Source organism: Brassica napus, chromosome A2 (genome assembly GCF_020379485.1).
Source record: "Brassica napus cultivar Da-Ae chromosome A2, Da-Ae, whole genome shotgun sequence".
Lineage (NCBI taxonomy): Eukaryota > Viridiplantae > Streptophyta > Magnoliopsida > Brassicales > Brassicaceae > Brassica > Brassica napus.
Window position 1 is genome coordinate 10,631,274 of NC_063435.1, and position 27,616 is coordinate 10,658,889.

The 27,616-nt window shown below is 30.0% G+C and overlaps 2 protein-coding genes and 2 long non-coding RNA genes across 5 annotated transcripts; all 4 read left to right on the forward strand.

Moving 5' to 3' along the window:
* Positions 1-612: 612 nt before the first annotated feature.
* Positions 613-2,525, forward strand: LOC125586973. Of its 2 annotated transcripts, none has more exons than XR_007323527.1 (6): positions 613-1,143; positions 1,238-1,482; positions 1,574-1,632; positions 1,742-1,853; positions 1,939-2,043; positions 2,283-2,525. It is a non-coding gene; the product is annotated as an uncharacterized LOC125586973 (long non-coding RNA). The 2 variants fall into 2 exon arrangements; XR_007323526.1 differs by having other exon boundaries at positions 617-1,143; positions 1,574-1,638.
* A 2,706-nt stretch (positions 2,526-5,231) lies between these two features.
* On the forward strand, positions 5,232-7,021 carry LOC106421163 (ubiquitin-conjugating enzyme E2 variant 1B). Its single transcript, XM_013862009.3, has 5 exons — positions 5,232-5,480; positions 5,611-5,750; positions 6,065-6,190; positions 6,298-6,424; positions 6,706-7,021. Exons 1-5 carry the CDS (start codon positions 5,453-5,455, stop codon positions 6,762-6,764), a joined length of 480 nt encoding a protein of 159 aa, XP_013717463.2. The 5' UTR covers positions 5,232-5,452; the 3' UTR covers positions 6,765-7,021.
* A 3,561-nt stretch (positions 7,022-10,582) lies between these two features.
* On the forward strand, positions 10,583-12,462 carry LOC106421152 (probable peroxygenase 4). Its single transcript, XM_013861997.3, has 6 exons — positions 10,583-10,830; positions 10,934-11,035; positions 11,221-11,306; positions 11,423-11,517; positions 11,891-12,016; positions 12,107-12,462. The coding sequence occupies exons 1-6, from the start codon at positions 10,809-10,811 to the stop codon at positions 12,252-12,254; spliced, it is 579 nt and encodes a 192-aa protein (XP_013717451.2). The 5' UTR covers positions 10,583-10,808; the 3' UTR covers positions 12,255-12,462.
* An 11,598-nt stretch (positions 12,463-24,060) lies between these two features.
* On the forward strand, positions 24,061-25,368 carry LOC111208919. Its single transcript, XR_002660825.2, has 3 exons — positions 24,061-24,414; positions 24,484-24,785; positions 24,983-25,368. It is a non-coding gene; the product is annotated as an uncharacterized LOC111208919 (long non-coding RNA).
* The last annotated feature ends 2,248 nt before the right edge of the window (positions 25,369-27,616 follow it).

The window sequence follows — 27,616 nt, forward strand, 5'->3', positions numbered from 1 at the left end:
AAGAAACTTAATATGTTTGAAGTGTGGATCACAATACAAGAGACAAAAGGGCTCCAGACGTGACGTTGGATTCAAAGAGTGTTGGTGGTCATCACATCGGAGTTTTGATGGATCATCATCACGTTGGTAGTAACAAAAAGAATAAAAATAACGATAGTGATGATGGAGAGATGCAGTGGAGGATAGGTTTGCTTTAAAATCTATCTATCTATCTATCTATCTATATATATAAAAGACACTTTTAATCTCTTCCAGGGTGTCCACGTCGTCTGCCACGTCACTAATTCGAGTTCTCTGCTGGTGACACGTGTCCGGCCTCTTCAAAACGCAGCGGTTCATTAACTCGGATGTTTTTGTTGTTTGATGGGCTTCATCCAATAATGGGCTGCTCTTCTATTATATGTTTTTGTCGTGTCAATTTTCAGGCTCCGTATACCTCTTTCGCGAGAGACAATAGAGAGAATTAGGGTTAGTCATCTTCTTCCATCTGTGAAATTAGTCTCATGTAATAGTGACACGTGTCCATTTAAAATCTCTCTTTTTCAATCGTTGATGATTTGAAAATATTGGGCTTTCATATTTACTGCATTCGATGCTTTGGACTTACGAGAATTGGTCAACTGGGCCTATAATACAATTTATTGAAATGCATTATAATTGCCTTCTTCTTCCCAATGTTGATGAAAGAAACAGCCGTCGAGGGTTTCTGCCATTGATGAGTTTGAGCTCATGTTTATCCAACTGAGTATGAGTATGGAGCTTTGACTTGGTAATGAGGGTCGTTTCCGAGCAATCTCTGGTGGCAGCCGCCTATTGTGTTGACTCGCATTCCGATATTATATTCTCACCTGCTATGGAAACCAGAACGTTATGTAACTCGGATGCATTTAACGTTTCAATTAAATCCATCTCCCCCACTCCTTACATGATTTCTCATTCATTGCGTCTCTCTTTCTCCCAGTCGTTGAGTCTGTAGCTATAAATAGGTGATTTTGTATACCTAAAATTCATCATTTCATTCCTCACTAAGATGGATTTTTTTTCTCTGTTCATGTGACTGATAACGCTCCGCCTTGGGAAGAACATAAATTCACCGCATCTATGCGTTTCAAGATATCCATCGATGCCTCTATGACTTATCATGTAAGTTGTTGATGAAAAAGAGTGGAACTTGGATTGAGATTTGTCGATTTTCTCAAATAATTGCAAAGAATCATCTCTACTCCGTCTCCTCCAGGGTCAGCTTCCGTCGCATAAGGATTGTCTGTGAGCAGAAGTACTCAATCCTGAGGACACAGAAGTTTCTTCTATGAACTTCCCATATTTCTTAAGATCAGCTGTGGATTATTTTAGAAGATTTTTCTCTCTTGGTTTCTGAAGATATGTTCGTATTCTTTGTGTGTTTTATCTCTCACTAGGTCCCCGATCTTGATCCTTTCTACAGTGACCACAGAAAAGTTACGCTAAAGCTATCTGATGGGAGTAAGTTTCACTTTGATTCAATGGATCCATTGTATTAAACTCTCGATTGATTTGTTCACTAACGAGTTCTATCTCCTTTGGATTTGAGTAGGGTTTTTGTTGACGAAATCATTGAGGAACTTTAACAAGGACTGCAATACCACGCTTTAAGTAAAGGTTTTTTTTTTTTTTTTTTTTTGCATTTAAGATGGACAATTTAAATTATGGTCTTCCAAGTATTGATAACAACTTTCTAAACTGTCATGGTTGCACGACTAAGGATGTTTTAGTAACATCAACTTATGTCCATATAAATTGTGGAAGCAAGTTTGCAAAGAATGCATCATATCTGTCTACAATGTGTCCCCGTATCTTGCTCTCTGGACCAGCTGGTAAGAAGAAAACTATCTCTGATTATTGTCTTTAATTAGTATTTTGTTTGTCATTACTATATTGCTAACAAAAAAATCCATACAGATTATTTTACGGCTTTGAAATTTATCAGAAAATATTAGCAAAAGCACTTGCGAAATATATATTGGGGCCAAATTGATTATTCTTGACAGCCTCATATTACTTGGGGTAAACTTCCAGTAACCCTCTATATTCTTCTTATCATTCCAATGTTTGCTTTTGTGCAAATTCGTAACAAATCTTATTTTCTAATTTAGAATTGTTAACATCCTAGCATTAAAATGGTACTCTCAAGTATTGGTTCAAAATGCCATAGTAGATATACATGTCCCGGCAGTATCTTAACTTACTTGGGATTGAGACAGTATTACTATATTGATCCTCAACTTTATCATGGATGTCTTCAGGGATCAACAGCCAAGGAAGCAAATTTTACCAAAGGAAGTTCGTGGCGTGGAAGATTGCATGTGCATGTTAAACGAGCGGTACATCTGGATGATATAACAGGTGGATCAAGATTGACTTCTCAGACTGTTAAGAAGTACCAACTACAACCTCTAAAAGTTACACCTTCAAAACAAGTATGGTCATTTAGTTTTCATTTCTTTGTCGCTTTCTGTTTTACATTATAAAGATACTTATTTTACCAACCATGTGTCACTCGGTATATCAGAAATTGGATTTCTAAATTAAGAGAAGTCAGTCCCAACATGTTGATTATAGATTATATTTGGCACCTGAAAAGAAGTTATACTTCTTAACTTGAAGATGAAAAATATTTAATTGAGCATCATGACTCATGAGTATGAATTTAACTCATTGTTACATTAGTCCAAGTTCATGAATATATAGCAGATTCTAAGGAAGGGATCCTCAACCGTGAAAGTAAGCGGACATGATTTACTCAAGTCAAACAAGCGCTGAATATGAGTTAAATATGGAAGATTTTATATTTATCATTTTCATAAACAAGCAGAGATAGAAAATCAGCCAGGTCCTCCATTTAACCATACAAAAGGGGCTTCTTTTGATTTGCTCTCAGATTTAATTTAGGAGAACAATTGATCTTCCTCTGCCTCACCAACACCAGTGTACGTGATATGGTTTAACTACAAAACTAAGAACAAAGAGCCAGAGATTATAAGGGAAATATGAAGAAGAAGATAAGCATGCTGAATCAACAAAGCAGAAGCGCTCAAATGACCTGTTTCCTTTTTATGGAATTTTTGAGTGTCATAACAAAACATCTTCAAAGAAATAGGCGTTGACCCAAAAAGATCGAATATTTTCAGTTAGGTACTGGTTTAACCATATAAACCGATATATAGCCACATTTAAACTCGAAAATTAAATTTGTGAAGCTAAGTAATTATATATAAATAAATGTGTAATTTTTAAAAAATATTATGTCACAAATTTAAAGAAAACATACCCAATATTGATATGAAAAAAAAAGTTGTTGGCAAAATCTAAAAGAGTAATGTAATACTCCCTCCGTTTCACATTAAGTGTCGTTGTAGAGAATTTTTTTCGTTACAAAATAAGTGTCGTTTTCGATTTTTAATGCAAAATTTATTAATTTTATGTAGTAATTTATTTTTCTATAGGTTGAAATATGATTAGGTGTATAGGTAATTGTGTTTTTATATAGGAAATATACAAAATTAATTATTTTCTTAATTTGTGTGCACAAGGTTACAATGACACTTAATATGAAACAGAGGGAGTATAAAATAACCGGACACCGACAATAATATTAGTAATTGAACTAGATGATCTAATAAAATAAACATATCAAAATATTCGCACCGCCAAAAAAGCCCATTAAATTTTAACATTATATTATGAAATTTAGTAAAACGTAACGAAATTAAATTTGAATATCATAGTATCAAACAATTTTAACTGTAAAAGTTAATAAACATAATAATAAGAATCAATCAAATAAAATATAGTAAAAATTTAATAATAAAAACATAAATTTTTAAAATATCTAATGTTTCATAGTGTTTTGTAATTAAAAAAAAAAGTCTATGTATCTTACTGGTATATATTTAAACTAAAATAAACATTGAGAGAAAGTAAATAATTACATTTTTTTATCATAACTAGACAAGTTTATAATTTCTAAAATGAATAATAAAATACATCTGACAAAAAAAGAATACTAAAATACATAAATAAAATTGTTGTAAAACAATTATGAACCTTAATAGTGGTTCAAAGTAAATTAAAGATTTTAAATAAATTTGTGTTATTAATTTATTTACTCGATCGCCCGCCCGTAGGGCGGGTTTACCCTAGTTGAAAATAAATACTACTCTTTCTGTTCCTAAAATTAGGATGTTTTACAAAATTTTGATGTTTCAGTATATAAAATGTTTTTTATTTTTTTAGTAAATTTTACTTTATTAAAAATTATGTATTCAATCATATTTTAATAGTCTATTTTGTAATTGGTTGAATACTATTCATTTATAGTTTTAATTATATTTTCTAGACAAAAAGTAGTTTTCTTAATATATGTGTTTCTACCTAAACATATTATATTTATGAACAGAGGGAATACTTTCTCCATTCAACAAAAACATATATTTTAATATTTTCACATGTAGTAAGAAAACACACTAAATTATCATAACAAATGTATCTTTTTTTTAATTTTCAATAAATTTTAACTAATAGTAGTTTAATAAAGTCAATTAATTTTTTTTATAGATTACACTAAAAATACATCTTTCTGAAATAATTTTTTCTTCTAAAAAATCTATTATTGAGGAACGAGTATATATTTGGTTCTATTGTTTTTTTCTTTTGGTTCGATGATTTTCCTTAATAAATCAAATTATTTGACCATGAGGCGTCTACTGTAGAAGAGTAAATACCTTTTATAAAAAATAAGCAAACAGTAACATGCTTATTTTTCTCGTCCATTTCTTTTCGGAGAAAACATTGCTAGTTTTGTATATTAAACGTTGAATAATTACAAATACAATCATCCAACCTTTTCCATTTCTAATAAATGGTGTAACGTAAGAGTATTTATTTGTTTTAACAGTAGATTTTTTATTGGTTCTTTATTGTTCGATAATGCTATGGTTCTATTTTTTTTCCAACAAAAAACTATTCTAAGCCAAACCGGTAGTAGGTTCTATTAATTATTTTGGCTTTTGGTTAGTGTCGTATTTGGTGATAGTGAAAAAAGCATAAAATCGGTTATGATTTTTTTTGTGGGGTTAGGTTATGATAATTCCATATCTGCTGTTGATTTGCTATAATAATTCATAAATTGAATAATTTAGTGGAGTAATTGAATAATGAAGCATGTTATCACACGCGTCGAGAGTAAAATGATATTTGAGGGGATGTAATAAAAATACTCCTAAAAATAGAGTTGCAGAATAACGAGCGTGAGATCACCCACACTTGACCATCTCCCTTTCTTCTTCCATTATTTCTCCATATTATGAACACTAGGTAGGACTCTCTCTCTTCTCTCCTCTTTCTTCCCATACTCTTCGCCGTCGGAAGCCTTCAGATAACGGACATAATAAATCTCCGTCTACAATCTTAGGCGATGGGTTCGGAGGAAGAGAAGGTCGTTGGTAAGTTCCAATCCTTTTTCCATGACGTGTTTTTTTTTTTCAATTCGATTTTGGAGAAATCTAGGGTTTTGTGTGTTTTATGATCTGTAAATGGTTGGTAGATTCTATAACCTTTGTTTTTCGGTTGCAGTTCCAAGAAACTTTAGATTGTTAGAAGAGCTTGAAAGAGGTGAGAAAGGTATCGGAGACGGTACCGTCAGCTATGGAATGGATGATGCTGACGATATTCTCATGCAATCTTGGACTGGCACCATCATTGGTCCTCATAGTGTACGTTGGTTTCTTCCTACATCGTACCCTTATTAATATAATATATGTGTGTTAAATGGAGAAAAAATGCAAACAGTTTTTGAATTACTACAGCAACATGATCTGTTTCAATGTTCCCTTGTCTAAATATAAGTTTCTGCTATATGGTATGAATCCAATAGTATGTTAGGGTTTAACTGCAAATGACTCCTTAGCTGCGTTTAACTATATGGAGCTTATACCAGTTTTAGTAAATGAGACAGAGAGACCAAATGGAAATATATATTTCCACTTTTGGCATCTGGTTGATGTTTTTGTTTGATGTGAATTATCAGACTGCCTATGAAGGAAAAATCTTTCAGCTGAAGCTTTTTTGTGGAAAAGACTACCCTCAAAGCCCACCTACTGTCAGGTTCCACACCCGGATTAACATGTCTTGCGTTAACCCTGATAATGGAGTGGTAAGCTTCAACAACTAACAACATAAGTGTGATAAGGAGAGTTTGTTTTGCATAATTCAGCAACATACATAGGTTTTTTAACAAGCTGTGTCAAATAAAACCATCAGGTCGAACCAAGTCACTTCCCTATGCTTTCCAACTGGAGAAGAGAATACACAATAGAAGATTTACTTATGCAGCTTAAAAAAGAGATGATGTCACCCCATAACCGCAAGTTGTCTCAACCCTTGGAAGGTAAAATTTCTTTTAATTGGCATCAGGAATTGTATTTGGTTTTGAAATCTTTGGGTTGACAAGGTAACTTCTTACATACCCGGTTTGGATTCTAAGAACATCATTATCCAGGATTTTTTAAGAAAGGATTCTTAGGGAAATATAAAAGTACTTTAAGAAACAGTTTCTTTAACTTTTTAATTAAAAATCAAGAAATAGTTTTTTATATTTTCCTAAGAATCCCGCCTTAAGAAACTTTGGATAATGATGCTCTAACAGAAAACTAAATGTCTCACAATCAGGTAATGAGGAAGGGAGAACAGACCCAAAGGGGCTTGTGGTGAAATGTTGTGTCATGTGAAGCAAAAGGCAAACATGAGGAATTTGTAAGAGAATTATAGAGACAAAAACAGTGTATATATAAATATCATATTTTAATGCTTTGACATTGTCTGCCTCGGACTCCTTTTTTCTACAGGCCTTAGGGCATCTAGTTATTTTATTTTAGAGTGAAATATAGAGAAAATTATAGTGTGTCATTGGAGACGATCTTAATCCTACCCATTTGATTATCTATTATGTAATCCTAGTTATGATAATATATCAATTCCTAATAAACTCTAGGTCTTCTCCTCGCTCACCTTTTCTTTACTTTTGTGTGTGTGTGGCCCAATCTGAGGGAAAAAAGGGCATCAAAATAAGTGACTTTTGCATAGATAGCTGAAAAAGTTAAAGTTGGGAGGGTGGGAAAGCATATTACTTTTATACAGTATTTGGGTAGAATCATGGCAGGTGTTTCTAGTCATGCAAGTGTAGATGCATTCTATCTACTCTTTGACTTCTTGCAGTAACCATACATTTTACAAGACAACAAAAGTACCAAGTGACTGCAGCTGTCACTTAAACCGATATCTAATAAATAGTTCTGAAATAACTTTTTTACTAATTTTTTTTTTTTGTAAAGGAATCTCTAAAAGCAATTCCAAATCTGAAGATTTTTCATACTTCAAAAGCGATTTTAAATTTTTGAAGTTCAAATTTTACTGTTCAAATTTCATATTTGAAATTTCAAAAATTTTAAGTCCTTTCCATTATTTATCTTTCAAATAATTTTGTTAACTTTATAATTATCATTTTAGTCTTTTGTAATTTTTTTTTATCTTAATGCAAAACTTAAATATATTAATAACAATAAAACGAAGTATTATACAAAACAATGTTCCAATACACATTTAATCAAAATATAAAATGAAAATAAATTATATGAAAACATACCTACTTCATCAATTAACAAAAGAAATAATATTTCTGTTGTAAAAAAAATACAAAAATACAATATTTCTACAATTTTATTTTTGTAATTTACAAACAAAAATAAAAATTCAGTTTTCACCCGGAAGAGGAGGATGTGCTTCCTGTGTCTTCTTTCCCTCAATCTAATCTTCTTTCTGCTTAGATTTATTCTTGATTATTGATTTTTCTTGCTTGTAACCTAGATCTCACCATTTCTCCGGTGATGCCACGGTAGCGTAGTCACTGTTCTGATGCTCCCCCTCCCTCCAATTAGAAAAGAATTAAATAATACGTAAATTTAAAAAAAAATTATAAAAATCTAAAACTAAATTTGAAGTTTTTTTTTGGAGAGGAACATCTTCAAATTTTAAATTAAATCTTGCCAACTTAAAAAATGAAATTGCTTTTAGACCATCTCCAACAAGACATCAAAACACCAAATTTAGTGTAATTTTATGATTTTTTCTCCAACAAGACACTAAATTTGACACCATCCCACCAAATTTGGTGTAATGTGATTCATCACACCATTGAAAAAAAACTTACTTTATTATGTTATATATAATAAGTTCAATTATTATTAAATTATAATTAAACATAAATATATTGTATTATCTGTATTTTTAATTTAGTTTCAGATATTTAAAAAACTAAAAATATTTTTTTTTTTAATTTTTATTTTCAAAATAAATAACTAAATTACTATTATCATTTATCACTTACAAATAAAATAAATAAATAAATAATCATCTAAATGTGATAAAATAATTATTTATCAATTACAAATAATAAAAATTGAAAAAGTTAAAATTGAAAATATCCAATAATATATAGTATTACTTTTGGTATAAAATTTGGTATTATTGCTAGAGGTGACAAAATAATTATGACACTAAAATATCAAATTTAGTGTGATTTCAACACAAAATTTGGTGTTATTGTTGGAAATGTCCTAATAGAAATATATTTTTAATGGTCCAAAACTGTTTTTTTTTTAATCGCAAGACCAATAAAAAAGATTTAGCTGATCTTAGTTCTATTATTACCCGTTAGATTGTTTATCGTGATTTGTGTGATGTGATTTTTCTTCTTTTTTTTGTAGAATAATAATAGTATAATAACGAAAATGGATTGTAATATCTTCAAAAAAAAGAAAATGGATTGTAATATAAAAAGGGAATGTTTTTGGTAATTTGTAGAAGCAACGATCTATACCTAATGTGAATGTGTGGAAAAAAGCTGTAGCGTTGTCATCACCAGACACCAGCCTTTGGCTTTGGACAAGACAATAGATCGAAGCATAAAGAATCCGTTGCACTCGGCTTTACGCATGACATTTTGATTAATGCAATCATCCAATGCGTGTGAACTGTTAACACCGTTTTTAAAGTCTATTAAAATATATTCTACTAAAATCAAATCTCAAAGTGAAGGGGAAGAAGACGAATAATGTATAATATTTTTTTTAAAGTCTCAAACTGTATATACCCTTACAAACTCTCTTCATTTTCATGACATACTAATTGTTTCGTAAATCCAATCAGTGGAAAAACCATTCACAACCTATCCACTTCTATCAGTTGTTATTGACAGAAAGTACTTAAAATTTCTCTAAACTATAACCACATTATAAAAACAAAATCACTTATATATTATTTGAGAATCACTGCAACATTTGAACTATGCCATATGATATCATTAGAATGATTTTTGAAATTCTTATAAAATTAGGTTCATCTATCTAAACACATATTATATTTTTATTAAAGTAATCATAAAATTAAGTATTAATGTTTAAAAATATTCTTTCTTCTTTTAAAAAATAAATAAAAGCTAAGGGATTATCTAATATGATTAATATATATATATACACATATATATATGACAATCAATAATTTTTGATAATAAAAGATTTGATAACAACTTATGTATTTTATATCAAATTTTAATTTATATTATTAAAATAAATTAAATAATCTCAATCTTAATAATTAATTAAATTAAACTTTTTACTAATATGATTTTGTAATCATTTGTATTTTGTTATAACAAAAGTTTTAATCATGTCATAACAAAAGTTTTAATCATAGATCACAAAATTTAAATGTGAGACTTTTAACAGTTTTAATAATTTACTGTCGTTTTTAAAAATTCAAAATATAACATATACGGAAAAATTATTTTTTTATTATGTGGTTAACGTGGTTGATTAATGTATTTTAATAGTTTAAAATTAAACAAATATGATAGAAGATAAACTAATTTTTATCAAATTTTAATTATTCAAAATCATTAATTGATATATACACTTTAGGCATATTAGACAATTCCATAACTTTTTTTTAGAAAAATAATAAAAAACATTAATAATAAATTTTTGGTTAATTTAATAAAATTTTACTACTTCATCCGTTCCTAAAAGGTCCATGTTTTAAATTTTCACACTTTTTAGTAAAACATATTAAAACCTAGCTATAAATGCATATGTTTTTGTAATTTTATATTCTTATATTTTTAAACTAATAAGATTTCAAGAAATGCAATTAATGTTCTTGAACGTCATAATTTCTCATTATTAATTGACAAAAATTTCATTGAAAATATAAAATATGTATCTTTTTGAAACAAAAGTTTTTTCTAAAATATGGATCTTTTAGGAACGGAAAGAGTATATAATTTGATAGACCAATTTATTTTTTAGTGATTTTAAGAAATCATCCTAGTGATCATATATGACTACAAAAATAAGTAGTAATGTTTCTTGTTAATATAGATATATAGATAATTGAGAATTTTATTTAGAAAAACTGAAGTCAAACAAAAAGGAAATGGGCTATACATGGATGGTATCAGCGAAAGCTACGTGGTGCATGAATGAGGCAATAACAAATGCCCTACGCTTCCCACTCGCTTACACGTTTTGGTATGCAATTTATAATAAATTACACATCGAATTTAATCTTTGATTGCATTATTATCAATACATTTCTTAATTCTAAAGATTAAAAAACTAAGGATAAAAGAAGCGTGTGTTTCGCCATTCTCTCTTCACCTTTTTCTGTTACCTCATTCTCTCTCTCTCGACCATTTCCTTTTTGCCGTCTCTCTGATCATGGCTTCCTCTGCATCCTCTGGTACTCTTTCTTACATTCACATTCTGAACTTAAAGTTTGTGATTCTGCATCTGCACCCGTAACAAAATCGGTCGCTTAAAAGGTTTTTGTTTTGTTTTCTTAGGAGCGAAATTTGTGCCAGAAGAAGATAACTTCTTACAGAGACATGTAGCCTTCTTTGATAGGAACAAAGATGGCATCGTTTATCCCTCAGAGACATTTCAAGGTACGTTCTTCTTGTAATAAAACTCGACCAAATGTCTTAACTAATCTCGTAATAGCTAAAAATAGATTTGTCTTAGAGATCTTTTTGTTTTCTGTATATATGTATGGCTCTTATGACTCTCATCTGTGATTAAAGTACGTTTTTGATGTTTTTACTGTTGAAACATGACAAACAAAACAATACAGGGTTTAGAGCAATTGGATGTGGATATCTCTTGTCGGCATTCGCTTCTCTGTTCATCAATATGGGTCTAAGCAGCAAAACTCGTCCGGTATATTTAAAAATTAACTATTACTAATACAGTTAAAAAATTAAAGATTGACACAGCTAATTGCAATACATTATTACAAAAGTTTTTTTTTAAATGATGTGTATTTTGATTTGCAGGGAAAAGGTTTCTCGTTATCATTTCCGATAGAGTTAAAGAATATCCATCTAGCCAAACATGGCAGTGATTCAGGCGTTTACGACAAGAATGGAAGGTATCTCCTTCTCTTTTTAATTTTCCAATTTAAATTACATAATATCCAATAGTTTTAATATCTTAAATGGTTTATAATAGTTGTTTTAACTAAAGAAAAAATGTGAAAATATTGTTTTCCTTCAAATATTTAATTAAACCTATAAATTCAATTGATTCTGAAAATTTTCCAACTAAATTAGTTGTGCAGTATCTAATAAATATGAAAATTATATAGAACTGGGAAAATAATTTATATTTTGAAACAAAAATACTCTTAATTATGTATATTATATAAGAAAGGGAGATAAAGTGTATTTTTTTTTAAAGTGTATTGTGTTTATTAAGTTTGTTTATTAATTTTGTTTGTTTTTGTTATAATCAAACTTTTGGAGATTTGTGGAATCGAAGTTCGAGGAGATATTTGCTAAGCATTCAAAGACACATCCCGATGCATTGACAAACAAGGAACTCAAACAACTTCTCAACTCAAACAAAGAGGCTAATGATCGTAAAGGAGCGTAAGTATTCGAACCGGGTTGGTTCATTTCGGTTTAATTGTATGGACTTGATTCTAAATAGATACTAGTATGTGAATTAAAAATTTACAGGATTGCTGCATTTACGGAGTGGAAGATCTTGTATTATCTATGCAAAGACAAGAACGGGTTGTTGCACAAAGATACAGTCAGAGCTGTCTATGATGGTTCTCTTTTCGAGAAACTCGAGAAACAAAAAGCTTCCAAGAAACATGCTTAAACCACCATTTTAAAAACAAACTCTTCTATGCTTGTGATTTGTGAATCTGTTTGTTTATAACGCATTTTATTAGTGAAAATGCGTAAAGATTGCAATGTTTGATTTTCAAAAATTTATAGTTCTTGTCCCTTTTTTGTGTGTATTTTACTTAAGTGTGTACGTTCTTATCTCTTCCAATAAATGATTATATACGTCAAATAGAAAATTATACAATTAGTAATCTCCTATATATTAATAGAGAATTATTAAAAAATTGTAATATTAAGTTTGTATTAATTAAAAAATAGTTTTAATTATCTTTTAATTAAGATTGTTTGTATTAATTAAAAAATAGTTTTAATTATTTTTTAATTAAGATGTCAATTTAGCTTCGTAACATTATAATAATCAATTGAAAAATTAGTAAGTTTAAAATCTAATTGGTAGAAAAACTTGTATTAACCCAAGTATAAATATATATGATAAATTTAATAGGATTTTTGCAAAATTGACCTAAAACTTAAAGTCAAACACAAAACTAACCTCCTTTTTTTTTGAAAATTGGTTTTGCCCTATTTACCACACAAGTTCATATAATTTACGAAAATGCCATCAATTTTTTTTTTTTTTTTCGAAAATGACATTTTTACTCTCTCACCCTCATCATCTTCAAGTAATTACAAGATTGCCATTGTCATCAATACCACAACCACCATGAACAACCAATTTGAAGCTCTTAATGCTCCCAAAATCGATTTACCCTTCTTCTTTTTCCATTCTTGTGAACTAAACACAACATATCTCTCACTTTCTCTCCACAATGAGTTAAAAAACCCCAAGATTTTGATTCTAAAATTTTTATGGTTCATAGAGTCATAGAAGCTAACGATTATGGGTGGGTGACTTCCGTTTGTGATTCTGCGTGCTTGGAGAAGCCTTATGTATGCTAAGGAACTTATCTCACCAATTTAAGGTATGACATCGAGTTTTTTTCCAGATCTGTTCGTCAGACGACTTACTTGGGAAGTCGTCTGGCTGTAGACGACTTACCTTTCAGTCGTCTGGCTGTAGACGACTTACCTGGAAGTCGTCTGGTCAACGCAGAGTTTATTTTTGCAATTGACTTTGAAATTTGTAACCTGAGACGACTGAAAGTTAAGTCGTCTACTATTGTTTGGTTTCAAAAAAAATTCCAAAGAACCTAGACGACTTACATTTCAGTCGTCATAGGTTAGTTTTGTATTTGACTGGATAATTTCAGAAGTTTGACTTCCCCAGACGACTTACATTTCAGTCGTCTGGCAAAAATTAAAATAATAATATTTTTTTTAAAGTAAACGACTTACAATTAAGTAGTCATAGGTTAGTTTTGCAATTGAAAAAAAAAACTTCAAGATTTAATTATACACAGACGACTTATAATTCAGTCGTCCACCAGACGACTTAATTGTAAGTCGTCCAGGATTTTTTTCCGAGATTCTGGTCAAACCTCGTAAATCCTGGACGACTTACATTTCAGTCGTCTCGTGGACGACTTAATTATAAGTCGTCTGTATATAATTAAATCTTGAAGTTTTTTTTTTTCAATTGCAAAACTAACCTATGACGACTTAACTGTAAGTCGTCTACTTTTAAAAAAATATTATTATTTTAATTTTCACTAGACGACTGAAATGTAAGTCGTCCAAAAAGTCAAACTTCTGAAATAATCCAGTCAAATGCAAAACTAACCTCTGACGACTGAAATGTAAGTCGTCTAGCTTTTTTGAAGTTTTTTTTTTAACCAAACAATAATAGACGACTTAACTTTCAGTCGTCCGAAATAACAGATTTCAAAGTCAATTGCAAAAATAACCTCTGCGTTGACCAGACGACATATAGTTTAGTCGTCTAGACAACTTAGATTGAAGTCGTCCGCGTCTTCTCCACTAGTTTTTAAGTCTTCTACGTTAGTTTTTGAATAACTTGTATTTTTAAGAGTGATAAGTAACTTCAAGATATGTAAAACTCATATTTACAAAATATGTTCTCTCCCTTAGTTTTACTAAATTTGACTAAGTTTTTCAATGCAAACTTATAAAAAATATGATATGCTTTGACTAGTTACTATTGTTTGTTTCCATCTCTTACCAACATTCTTGTTTATTAAGATGAAAAAAGGCCATTGGAGTTTATTATTGCATATGAGAGATCCAAAGATAAGAAAAAGGCTACTGAAGTCTATTATTTCATTGATTTGTAAATGTGTAAACACATTGTTAGCACATTTAATACATCTTGGAAAACATTATTACTGATTTTACAAAAAATTCACAACTAAAAGAGTATACATGCAATTCATAAAACAGACCACAAACAAAACTATTATAGATCATTCATCTACAAAGACAAGCTTGGATTCCACTTGAGTAGACAAGACCAGACAACTTTTAAGAAGTCCAGACGACTTCTAAGAAGTCCAGACGACTTCCAGGAAGTTCAGACGACTTTGCCAGAAGACTTTTAGGAAGTTCAGACGACTTCCAGACGACTTTACAGGAAGTCCAGACGACTTTTAGGAAGTCCAGACGACTTCCAGACGACTTCCAGACGACTTCCAAACGACTTCCAGACGACTAACAAGTAAGTCGTCCCAGAAGTCTTCCAGATCTGAAAAACCTGCATATTAAATCCAGATCTGAAAAACCTGCATATTCAAAAACGTTCAAATGGCTTAAAAACAGAAAAAATGAGTGGAAGATTAGATAAATCTACCTTTACAGAACACACAAAAATGCATATCTAAAAATAATAGATCTACCTTTAAATTAGTGGAAGATGAGTACCAAATAATTAAAAACCTGGAAAAAAAAAATAGATTAGTAACAAAGACATGAGACAAAATTGAAAAATTCATATAAAGTTTGGTGTTTTCAAGTCAAAGAGATTAGAGTGGGTTTGGAGAGTTTTAGTTTGGGAAAAAAGTAAGAACTTTATACAACAAGAAGTTACCAAATGAAGAAAAATCAGACATAAGAACTTACCAAAACGCTCAGAAAAATCCAGACGACTTCCTAGAAGTCCGGACGACTTCCTAAAAGTCCAGACGACTTCCTGGAAGTCCAGACGACTTCCTGGAAGTCCAGACGACTTTGTCAGAAGACTTCCAAGAAGTCCAGACGACTTCCAGACGACTTCCAGACGACTAACAGGTAAGTCGTCCCAGAAGTCTTCCAGATCTGAAAAACCTGCACATCAAATCCAGATCTGAAAAACCTGCATATTCAAAACCGTTCAAATGACTTAAAAATAGAGAAAATGAGTGGAAGATTAGATAAATCTACATTTATAGAACACACAAAAATACATATCTAAAATTAATAGATCTACCTCTAAATTAGTGGAAGATGAGTACCATTTGATTAAAAACCTGCAAAAGAGATAGATTAGTAAGAAATACATGAGACAAAACTGAAAAATTCATATAAAGTTTGGTGTTTTCAAGTCAAAGAGATTAGAGAGAGGTTGGAGAGTTTTAGAATGATGAACACTACATTTTTGTTGCAGCCATTTGAGAGGAGGAGAGAGAATGTGTAAATTTTTCTTTATATAGGGAGACAAAAAATCCAATTAGATTTAATATTTTTGACTCAGACGACTTCCTGGACGACTTACATTTCAGTCGTCTGGTGAAGAAATTAAAACAGACGACTTACATGTAAGTCGTCCAAAAGAGTAATATTTTTAGCGGGAAATTAAATATTTTTAGCGGGAAACTAAAATAGAAGACTTTCTAGACGACTTACAAGTAAGTCGTCTGGACGACTGAAATATACGTCGTCCGGGTAAATTATTCAACAGACGACTGAAATATAAGTCGTCCACACCCTAAACATAACCCCTAAACTTAATTATCTAATTAAACACTTCATAAAACCAAATCAAACTTGAAAAGTGTTTACTATACACAGAAATAAACACATATAGGTGAAAACTAATTTTTGAAAAAAACATTTTAGTTTTCCAAAATCTAACCCTAACAATACATACAATACTACAACATATGTTTGCCAAACTCCTAAACCAAAGTATTTCATGATTCACTACTTCCACTCATCTATCTTCAAAACAAATCAATTTTATCATATCTTAATTTATATCAGTTAAAACTGTTTATAATTACTTGATTTTTATTTTTTACGCATCAAAATATTTTTTTACAAGATTTATAAATTATTTTTAAAATAAACTGGTACCAGACGACTTACATTTCAGTCGTCCAAACGACTTCCAACATCTCAGACGACTCAGACGATTTACTGGGGCTATATTCGTAAAAATGGCTTCTGTTTTTTTGTTTGGTCACAAGGGGCTGAGCTGTAATTTCACTAGGCTTTTAGGTTAGTTTTGCATTTGATTCAAGTTTGGGTATAGGTTTAGAATTAAAATCAAGTTATGGGTTAGTTTTGGTAAAAACCCCAATTTAATACTCGACGATTTCATTAACTTAATGTTTTTTTTTTGTGACATATAGTTATGATCGCCCAAAAAAACATATGTTTTGCTCCAAAGTATGCTTATATAATATTATTTTTTATGATTCACAGCAAACTTTTTCATTTTTGATTTAATAAAGTGCAAAAATTTTTATTGTAATCATTTGTTGTCGTTCTCATGACGAACGCATTCCCACATATGATTCTTCCAACTGTTTTTTTTATAATGAGTTATTTATACGATGAGTAAGGTTCTTCAATAAAGGTTTTTCAGCATTATGCATACCAAGTTGTCTCAAATAATTTCAAAGTAATGTTTTGTTCAAAACTCAACACATACCAACGAATGTTATAGGTTCTTTAAGGGTCAAATTTATTTTCATGATATCAGAGACAGAGCCGTGCTTAGAGGCTTTTGAAAAAGGCATTTGCCTAGGGCCCCCAAATTTTGTAAAAATTTTAGGGCACCAAATTACAAAAAAAAAATACTTTTACATAGTAGTTAACATATTCTCTTAGTTAAATTTTTATTTTTATTTGAATTTAAATTGGACTTTTGTTTTAAGTAATTAGGTTTGTGATCATTTTTGCTATATTTTAAATAAAACTATAAAGATTATACTTCTAAAAAACTGTAAATATTTGATCACATTGGTCTTTTCTTTTATATGCTATGAGTTAGATTTATTTTATATACTTATGAGAATTTGATAAAGAAAATACAATATTTTCAATATATAGTTTATTATAGTTAATTTAAATGCTAAGATTTACATTTTTGACAGCTAATAACATTTCAATCAAAAATTTATATCTTTGTATTTATATTACAAACTAGATTTTGACCCGCGCTTTAAAAGCGCGGGATTTGTTCCTTTTAATTTTTTTTATAAATATTTGTTAGTTATAAGATTAAATAATTTTTATATAACATAATCTAATCTTATTTACAAATTGTGTTGTTTGTACATACATATGTGTTAGGCCTAAATACATAATATAAGAAGTTGCATATTTATACTCATAGAAATTAGTTTTTAAGAGTTTAATAATATAAATTTTATTATGTAGTAACTTTTACATAATTTATTTGTTATTAAAAAAATTATTATATTTTTTTTAAAATCCCTAAATCTAATACGCAATCCTTAATCATATAAAAACTGGTATCAATTTGAGATTATGGAATAGCTGACGTGAGTAATCGACCAACATATTAACAGCCATTGGGTAATTTTTTTTTTGTGTGTTATGGTTTGTCAATAAAGCGTTTGGTGAGACCAGTAAAAATAGGGTATTCAGTTTTAGGAAAACACATGCATCATATTTAATCGTAACTTTCTAGATATTGTATTTCAAAATATAGTTAGTATTGTTATTTTCCATATATAGTGGATACTAAAGTATCTTTAAAATATTTGATTAATCATAAAATAAATCTGATTGGTTGTATTTATTGTTGCAGAAATTTATTAAAAATAATAAAAAATGACAGTGGCATTGAAATGTAAATAATTTGAAAAACTAAGGACAAAATCCTAGTAAGGATTTTGCTTTAATAGTATAGATTCATACATTTTGTTCATGATTTAAAAGAAAATTTAAAAAATGTTTATGTAATAATTCAAAACTTTTGAGTGTTATATATATATATATTATTATTAAAAATATATCATGTAAAATATATTTTTAAACTCGCCTCGGGCCTCCAAAAACCTTCGCACGGCACTGATCAGAGACGATATGATGCGTTATAAGTTCTAGATTTCAGAAACGATTTTTAGCGGTCAAATTTTTCTTTAAGAAAATCATAGAACGACTTAGCAGTGAATGTGTTTATTCAATAGTAACTTTTCTAAATTTTTATTAAACCGAGTAGTAAACAATGAAAATTGTATAATATCGAAGGAGTGGATCATTGATTGTTATATATCCGAGTATAGAACAATGAAATATATTTCAAAGTAATATCAGTGGGCTCTATAATTAATATACGGTTTATACACTGTTGATTTTGGTTATGTGGCATTTAAATTTAAACTAGGTGTTTATCCGCAATTTTGTAGGTAGATATATTATATAAAGAAATATATATTATATTTACACTGTAATAAGTTTTGAATAATAATTTGAAATTTAAAATTTTAATTTCAAATATTTGGATAATAAAAAATTTAAGTATATATTTTTAGAAGATATGTGAGATTTAAAATAGTTCAAAAACATAAACCTTAGTCATTAAAAAATTTTCTCTTACAGAAAAAAATATTATAATTAATTCAAATAGAATTACTTTATATTTTAGTTTAACACATGAAAAACCAAAAATACTCTAGCTCTCAAAAAAAAAAGAGTGTGTTTTTTTTTAACTCCAATATGACCAATACAATGATTGGAGGTTTTTATCATGAAATATCTTTTGTAAACAGTTTTGTGTGGGCTTTAAAAACATAAAAGTTATAATAATTCCTTACCTACAAATATAATTATTTTACATAATAATATATAACCATTAAATTTATTTCTCTAAAAAATGCTAAAGTATTTTATTTAATTATATATAACTAATTGATAAAAATAAATAAATTGATAAAACATATATATTCTTTCTCTAATTTTACAATTAGTTACCATAAATCATTATTTGTAATATCATTTGTGTTATTTTGTAATTTGTATTAATTAGTTCTAGAGTTACCATTTATTTTTAGATATGATTAAAATAATAACTAATAAATGTTAACAACCAATCAAATTATAACTATTTTTTAAAACTTAACCTGTTAAAGACACATAATCAAAAGTCAATAAAGTAACTTCTCAATTAATATATAGTAAGATTTATCTCTTTAAAACTAAGGATAAATTTGGTTAAGGTAAACATAAAAACATATATTAGGAAAATGGTAGTTTAAACAATTTTTCTCATTGACAAAAAAAGTAATTTTTCTCATAATTTGTTCCAAATCACACTTTCTCACTCATTTTTTTTTAATTTAGTGCTTAACATAAAACTCAAATTGGTTAAGCAAACAAATTCTTCCTTAAATTACTCACACTATTTTATCAAACACTAACTCATTTAACAAAAACTTGATTATTATTATATAAAATATTTATTTTACATAAATGAAATCGAATCCAAAATGCATACACCATATTACAAATTTACTACAAAAATAAATGTATAAATATTTTAAAAGACGTGTAGAGAGAAAATAATTGACGAAAATTGGCCAATTGAAATCTTAGTATCGTTGATAAATTATTTTATCATCAAGTTTACTATTTTGTTCTATTTTTTTCAAATTTTGGAACTTTTTTTTTTGTCAACAAATTTTGGAACTAATACTTTCGAATACAGAAAGCCAAAAAAAAATAATACACGAACAATCTAATTATATAAAAAATTGTTCGGTTTTCTCCTGCAGTGTCCACGTGGAAAGTCGGCTTCTGTGGGCTTGACACGTGTCCCGCCTGCACAAAACGCATCACTTCATTTAGTTTAGTTATATTGTGCGTTTGGTTTCAATACGTATGGGGCATGTTTCTATGGTTTTTGTTTCAGGCACATTTAGGCTTTACATTATTGGGCTAGAATAATCTTTATTTGGGCCTGTTACAGAAAAAAAAAACCTAATTCTGCTACTTCTTCAACAATGGGACTGTCGACATCTGTTCCTCATGCTCATCGACTTTCTCATTCATCTCCAACGATGGAGTTTGGGGAGAGTTATTCTATACGAATCGTGATGATAATTTCCCAGATCGAGAAGTTTTAGTGTCGTTTCATCTCCGGTTATTCTCCTAGGGACCGTTACGCAAAGAATTGATTCTCTCATTAACTACCTTATTAACTCCTTCGCCCTACTACGACCATGATTTCACATACCTCAAATATCAAGGTGGTGCATCTTTGCTATAAAAAGGTTAGTCTACAAACCTCAAATATCATCTTCAAAGATCCAAATAACACTTGGAATTTTTTTTCCCAGTAGAATGGCGTCATCTCAAGGCGGGTTCGTAAGCACACACAGGAAGCTGATAAAGGTGTGTTGGGGGATGGAATTGAAGGGTATGTGAATTTGGTGATGGAGGAGATGCTGCAATTGAACGTGCATAAGTCGATCATTATCATCGTAGGTGGTGCTAATATGAGAGGGTGGTCTGAGAAGATGATCGATGATGAGCTTCAGATCGTGAGGAATGCTGGTGTTGTGCAGCTTCAAAGAGAGAAGACATGCGTAAGTCAAAGCAATACAAAGGTCTGATCACTTTCTTCCTTCTCGCTTTCATGGTTCTGTTTCTTGAAACTATAACAACTTTGTTATGTGTGTTCTTCTGTACACGCCGTCAATTGGTTTACGGTTTCTAAAATATTTTAAAGGAACTTTTTATGAATAAAGCCTAAAGCTTTGCTTATATTTCGAATCGATTGGTGAATGGTTCCTAAAGGTATTGTTTTGTTGTAGTTATTGCAATCACTTTGTCTATGACAAAAAAGAAAGGAACGGAGGGAGCTCATGGATAGTTTCGTTGATGGAATCAGAGAGTCTGCCGAGAAATATATGGGTGCTGATTGAAAGTAACTGAGATTAATATATGTTTCATTTATTCTTTGATTTGTAGTTTGGTACTTCTTATTGGTTCAGCTTCTTCCTATGCAAACAAAGTGATGCAGTTTTTCCTGGGTCGTTCTGCTTCTGATGATATCGATCTTTTTAAAGTCTTCAAAGTTGTATATTCTGCTTCTTAAAATAGTTTTTTTTATATTAGTTGGTCTTTTCTCACCGGTTGCTCTTTTACATATGATTTAGAATTTTTTTCCAGTATTGATTTTTTTACGGATATGCAAAAAGAAAAGGTCGAAAGGTATCATCTTTCTCGGAGCACTCTTTTTTCCCTATCTTGCTTTTGGTGAGAACAATAGTGAAAATCTTTCTCGGAGCACTCTTTTGTATGTTTTTTTTAACATAGAATTTTTGATGATGTTATTATATTTTAAGAAATGATACGGTGAACAAATGTGACTTGGCATATGATATATTTTTAAACATGATATATATTATTTATAAAATACTTGATAAAAGGTAAAGTATTCACTTTGAAAATAAGTTGTTTAAATAAAAAGATCAGTTATATACATAATACAACCATTATAAAAACAAATAAAACAAATAATAGAATAAAAATAAAACAATCACTACTCTGAAACCAAACAATAATATTATTTTCTGGAAAATCTAATCAGTTTCGAGTAGTATAATATTTTATACTATCTACCTAATTAATAATAATAATAATAATAATAATAATAATAATAATAATGATAATAATAATAATAATAATAATAATAGTGAAACAATTATTTTATTTTCGGTATTAACTAAATCAATATGTTTAAAGAAAATGTATAAGAGTAACTAATGTATATTCAAAAAAAAAGTATAAAAGGTAGAAATAATTCATAACTTATAAGTTGAATTTCAGCAACGATTTTGAAACAATTAATGTATTTTACTTACTGAATATAGTAAAGTAAAATAAACCTTGAGAAAAATGTTAAATAATGATATTTGCATAAGACTTTATTTCTACTAGACAAGCTTATTATTATTATAGAACAAAACAAGCTTACTTTCAGTTTAGAATAACTTAAATATTTTTCTACAGTGTAAGGAAGTTTATGTGTATGTACCTGATGATGACATCACCAAGTCCTTATTCTCAATTTGTTTCTTAAAATACCATTAGGAACTTTATTAGTAACTCTATTGACTCTCTGCACGTAGTAAACTTTACAACATCCCGTAAGCTCTCCCCACATTATCGATTTCGTGATGAAAATGTAACTGCTCAAAATGGGACTACGACACGCCATTAACTCGCAATACTTTTTCTTCTAGAAACACCACAAGTCCACAACTCATGATGGGCCACAAGTTATATACGGATATTATACAAAGTCTCATCTCATCTGCACATGTGTTTCCGACTAGATGACACAAAATATATATCAATCCTTTTCTTTTCTGCAGTAACTTTTAAAAAATACAGATTGGGCCTTTTTCTTTTCTTGGATTCTCTTGAGCTTTTATGAGCCCTAGATCGTCAGATATCATCAAAAGTAATGGAGAAGACATAGGTTTTGTTAAGGAGCCTTACTACACCAAGTTATGAAATGTTGCCAAGTTACATATTATTCAAGTTTTCATACTTGAATACAAAAATTTCCGAGATAAATAGAAAATCTTTTAGAACGAAAAAGAACAATCTAATTACAATATTGTTTTTGAAGTGATTCTCATGAAATTTGCTATTTTTTTTGTCACTAAGCTCAAGTTAAATAAATTAACAAAAATAAAAATGGAAACCATAACGAATGATCAATAAACAATCAGAACAAATATTTTTATAAAAATTAGTTTAAAATTAATTTTTAGAAGATATAACAAATAAAAATTAAAAAATTTATTGAAAATACATAATAAAATTGCGAAAATAAATCAACAAACAATAATTTAGTGAAATGCATGATCTAATCTAATATATGATCTAATCTAATATATAAACTACCAAAATATCTGAAAATCATAATAATAAAAAGAAAGGAAGTACATTTGTGATATAATTTTTCATGTTTTATCAAACTCAGACAAACGAAAAAAAATGTATTTTCACAACTATTTCATACTATACAAATTGATATGCGATTGATGGAAAAGCACAAGCAGTGAATATACATACTCAAAATATTTTATTTTTAAAAAGTAAAATTATCTAACAAATAATAATAAAAATATCCATATGACTATCACCAAGTATTCACACACTTTTGAAGTAGCGAAATGACATCATAACATTGTTTCTTGAACTTTTATAACTAAGTAAATAACTACAAGGTTATGATTAACCGCAATATACAAAAGTTTACAAAGAAAACATATGACGATGGATAATCTCAAATAAATCAAAGAAAACAAAGGAAATGCATCATCTAAATAAAAAATAATTATTATTTTATTCAAAGAATCAGAACTATGTAATTATGTAATTTAGGCGTCCACACTTACTTCAGTTATCAATATTGTTAACATGTTCTATAAAAAAGATCACATGTCAATAATGCTTCATAAAAATAGATAACTAATTTTTCAAAACTTAAAACACAATGATCTGAACACTTAAACTACGTCAAAATCCCGCGCGAAGCGCAGGCTCGCCCTAGTCTTATATAATTAAAACATGCTTTCTCTATCTTGGTGAGGACACGCCAGTACCACATCATAAAGTTGAAGCTTCACGAGTTGACACGTGTCCATCTAGTTATACGATGCGTTTCATCAAGCAACCATAGAAATCTCATGAAACCTAGGCCGATAGCAAGTGACCTAACCCTCTCAACCTGCATGTCTTCGGAATTTGTTTTCATCCCGTTCTTTGTTGTCCGCCGTTCGAAAGCTGCAGTCAACATGAGGAATCAACTCGAAGGGTTTCCATTGCGTTGTTTGATTGTCACCACAATCAACATACATGATTTCTTCCCCCTCCTGCAATGGGAGATCAAAAACGTTACAGAACTCAACCAGATTCAATCAGTGTCGTTAAAGTTCTTCTTAACTCTATCTCTTCCCCCACTCCTTCCACGATTCTTCATTCAATGTTCCCACCTTTCTTTCAGACGATGAATCTACATATATAAATAGGTGAGTCTTGCTTCTGAAAATCTCATCGTTTTATTCATCACAATCATATGAACTCTAATTTTTTTGCAGAACACAATGACAAACTCCTCTCGCTATGAGCTCTTGCCTAGGAGTTGAAGCTTAAGACATCCTGGAGGAAAGACAATCGTCGGAAACAAGTGCAGCACAGTAAGAGGAGGAAAGCGGCGACGGAGGGAAAGGAGGAGGATGAAGGAGGTGAAGGATAAAGAGAAAGCCATTGATGATGGTGAAGAGGATAGAGAGAAGAGAACATTAATGGAGAGTGGGACAAAGCTAACACCAGTGAGAAGGATATCTATGGAAACACCGAGGACACTGAGCTCAAGAATTGGGACTCCGAGTTCGTCAAAGTTGAGTATCATTGAATTTGAGTAAATATTGAGTCTTTTGATGGTTTTTGATCGCATACGATTTTGAGTAATGATTGATTTTGTGTAAACATTGAGTCCTTTGATGGTATCAAATTTTTGGGTTTTTGATCAAATACGATTTAGGGTACGATTGGTTTTGAGTTAAAATGGAGTAGTTTTGATGATTTGTTTTGTAGGCTGCTAACTATTTGAGCATCACTGGACTTCTTAACCCGACGTGTAAGACTGTAGCGGATATGATGATAGGCAAGACTCCAGAAGAGATGCGCACGCACTTCAACATTAATAACAACATGGGCCTTTGAGTGGCTTCCCTGGTGGTTTTGGCAAGTTCTGTTGGTTTTTTATCATCAAGTTTGGGTCTTTGTGCTTTTTTTTATCTATAGTTTTGGTCACTATCATCTTTTGATGCAACTCTGTACATACCTTCATACCAAAAAACTCTCTACATACAAGTAGACCATGTTGTTGATCCAAACGCATGTTCCTTAAGTGTGGATGTTGGATGTTGATGATAAAAAGAGATTACTTGGTAGCTTAGCTATCTCTGTTCCCGAAGTATAGCCTTCTTGGTGTATATGCCTCTTGAATATGAAATAAAAGTTTATTGTTATTACAATTATAGTATTCCAAAATTTGGCTTGGTGGCCATAGACAAAAACTATTATATTCTTCTCAAAAACTATTATATTCGCTTATACTTTAATTAAGATCATCAACGTACAAATGTAAAAGTGATGCACCCATGTAAAAAATTATATTATACCAGAGGTATGCTAATTGTGGTGTCTAATCTAGCATGTGTGCTGTTACATTATTGTATACAGAAAACTTTTGTTCAAAGGGACAGTCCGTGATAGGGTTTAAAAAAACCTTTATTCCTCAAAAACAATTAGAGCTGACAAACCATGTCTTATCCTTAACCATAATTAATATACTTTCAGATATGGCACTGATTAAATTCTATAAATATCCCTTTTTAATTACACATTCAGAATATATATGATGGTCTATATATATATGTATACAGTATCAAACAAAAAATCATAAAATCAACAAGACTTAAAAAACATTCTATATATATGATTTTTACTCGTTACACTTGTAAACAGATCCACTCATTGATGCGTAAGAAGAGAAAAGGAGGAATGTTATATATGATATTGATTCGAACTTATTCATGTGAGAGTAGGCAAACTTTGACAAGACAAAAAGTAAAACAGAGGGAAGTTGATCTTGTCACTTTATAACTTTTGAATCGAGTTTTTGATGAAAACAAGACGATCCTGATTAATTGATTATGATTTGTAACCAGAGATTGTCTTTAATCAAACAATAGCTAGAATACCAAAGTCCTTTCAACTCTGTACTAGTTAATGGGTAGTTATATTGGATGTCTCTAATTTCAATCTTGAAATATGTCTACCAAGTTTTCAAGAAATGTTTTCCTTTTGAAATTAACGAATGAGTCAACCGTATTAGGTTAGTCTAATTTGCTGTCAAAAAAAAAAGGTTAGTCTAATTTTAAAAAAATTATCGACTCCACGATAAGATATTATTATTATTATTCAAGAAATAGACCAATGACTTATATATCAAGTCAAGAATATATCAAGTCAAGCACGAAATTACTCACCAAAATCCCTTAATCTCTGCATCAGTTTAATCCCTCCTAAATTTAATACTGTTCTGTACTGAAAATAATGATTACGAATCCACCCAAGGAAGACAAAGAAAAAATGTTTAGTTAAGCACTTACGTTTAAATTAACCATCGTGTGTGAACTTTAGATACATCTTAGTCTCGGTAAATTGAGAAATGTTCATGTTATTTAGATAACGTAACTTTTCCTTTTGGTAGGGCCATGTTCGTTAGTGAAAAAATGACACAACTTCTAATCTGTCCTTTTTTATTCTTATGTTACGTCAAAATAAAATAATATTTTGGAAAGTAATAGGATTGATCAAAGCAACCATGCAATCACCCAATCTTTCTGCTATCGATTATGTCATCTTAAGTATTTGTTTATTAATTTAACTCCTTAACTACGTTGTATTGTGACATTATTGTCATTGTGTCATTATTTACTACTCATTAGTAATTGTAAGTAACGTTCTGGTGTCGTGAATGCTTCCTGTGCCAAATAACCAAAAAAGGGGTAATTAGATTTCTATGAGAAATTAGAGAGGGATAGGAAGAGAAATGAGGAGAGAGAGAGTGTTTGTGGTTAGATAGTGAATTTGTGTGTTTTATGCATATAGGGGGGCAATTTCCCTTGATTGTTCAAAAACAATAAAATTAGAGGATTTGCTACAACTCATTTTAGACATCTAGAACACATGCAGTCCGTATATGTGTAATGTTTTTGGTAATTGGAACTTGAACGATGAGATTAGTACTATCCTATATTTATTCTAACAAGTTTCGACTTGACTAAATTAAGTAAACTTCTTATCCCATCATGGACTGGAGCTTCGACTCGAACACAAAGGTAAGTGTTATCTCGCATGTCAACACCAGCTATGAATTAACAACTCAAGATTACATGTCCATTTTTAGCATCAAAACAAGTAATTGACTTCCCAGAGCTTAAAATTAGAATATAACAATAAAGACTCTGTAGCGCTCGTTACAAATACTACTTAGTGGGTTTTTGTTCTAGAAACTATTTTCAGTTCAAACAGAAAGTCAAAGAAGTATACAAAGTCTACAACAATCTATAGTCAAAGAAAAAGTCTATACAACGATGGTGTTTTGTTTTTAAGAACCACACAAAGAAGGTCAAAGACCATTATTGCCTTCTCTATATC

Bases quoted from the DNA above. Each gene is read 5' to 3' on its own strand.
- LOC106421163 (XM_013862009.3), top strand. From the start codon at position 5,453: ATGGGTTCGGAGGAAGAGAAGGTCGTTG. The intron at 6,191-6,297 runs GTAAGCTTCAAC...TAAAACCATCAG, and splicing joins TTAACCCTGATAATGGAGTG to GTCGAACCAAGTCACTTCCC. The intron at 6,425-6,705 runs GTAAAATTTCTT...TCTCACAATCAG, and splicing joins GTTGTCTCAACCCTTGGAAG to GTAATGAGGAAGGGAGAACA.
- LOC106421152 (XM_013861997.3), top strand. From the start codon at position 10,809: ATGGCTTCCTCTGCATCCTCTG. The intron at 10,831-10,933 runs GTACTCTTTCTT...TTGTTTTCTTAG, and splicing joins GGCTTCCTCTGCATCCTCTG to GAGCGAAATTTGTGCCAGAA. The intron at 11,307-11,422 runs GTATATTTAAAA...TTTGATTTGCAG, and splicing joins TAAGCAGCAAAACTCGTCCG to GGAAAAGGTTTCTCGTTATC.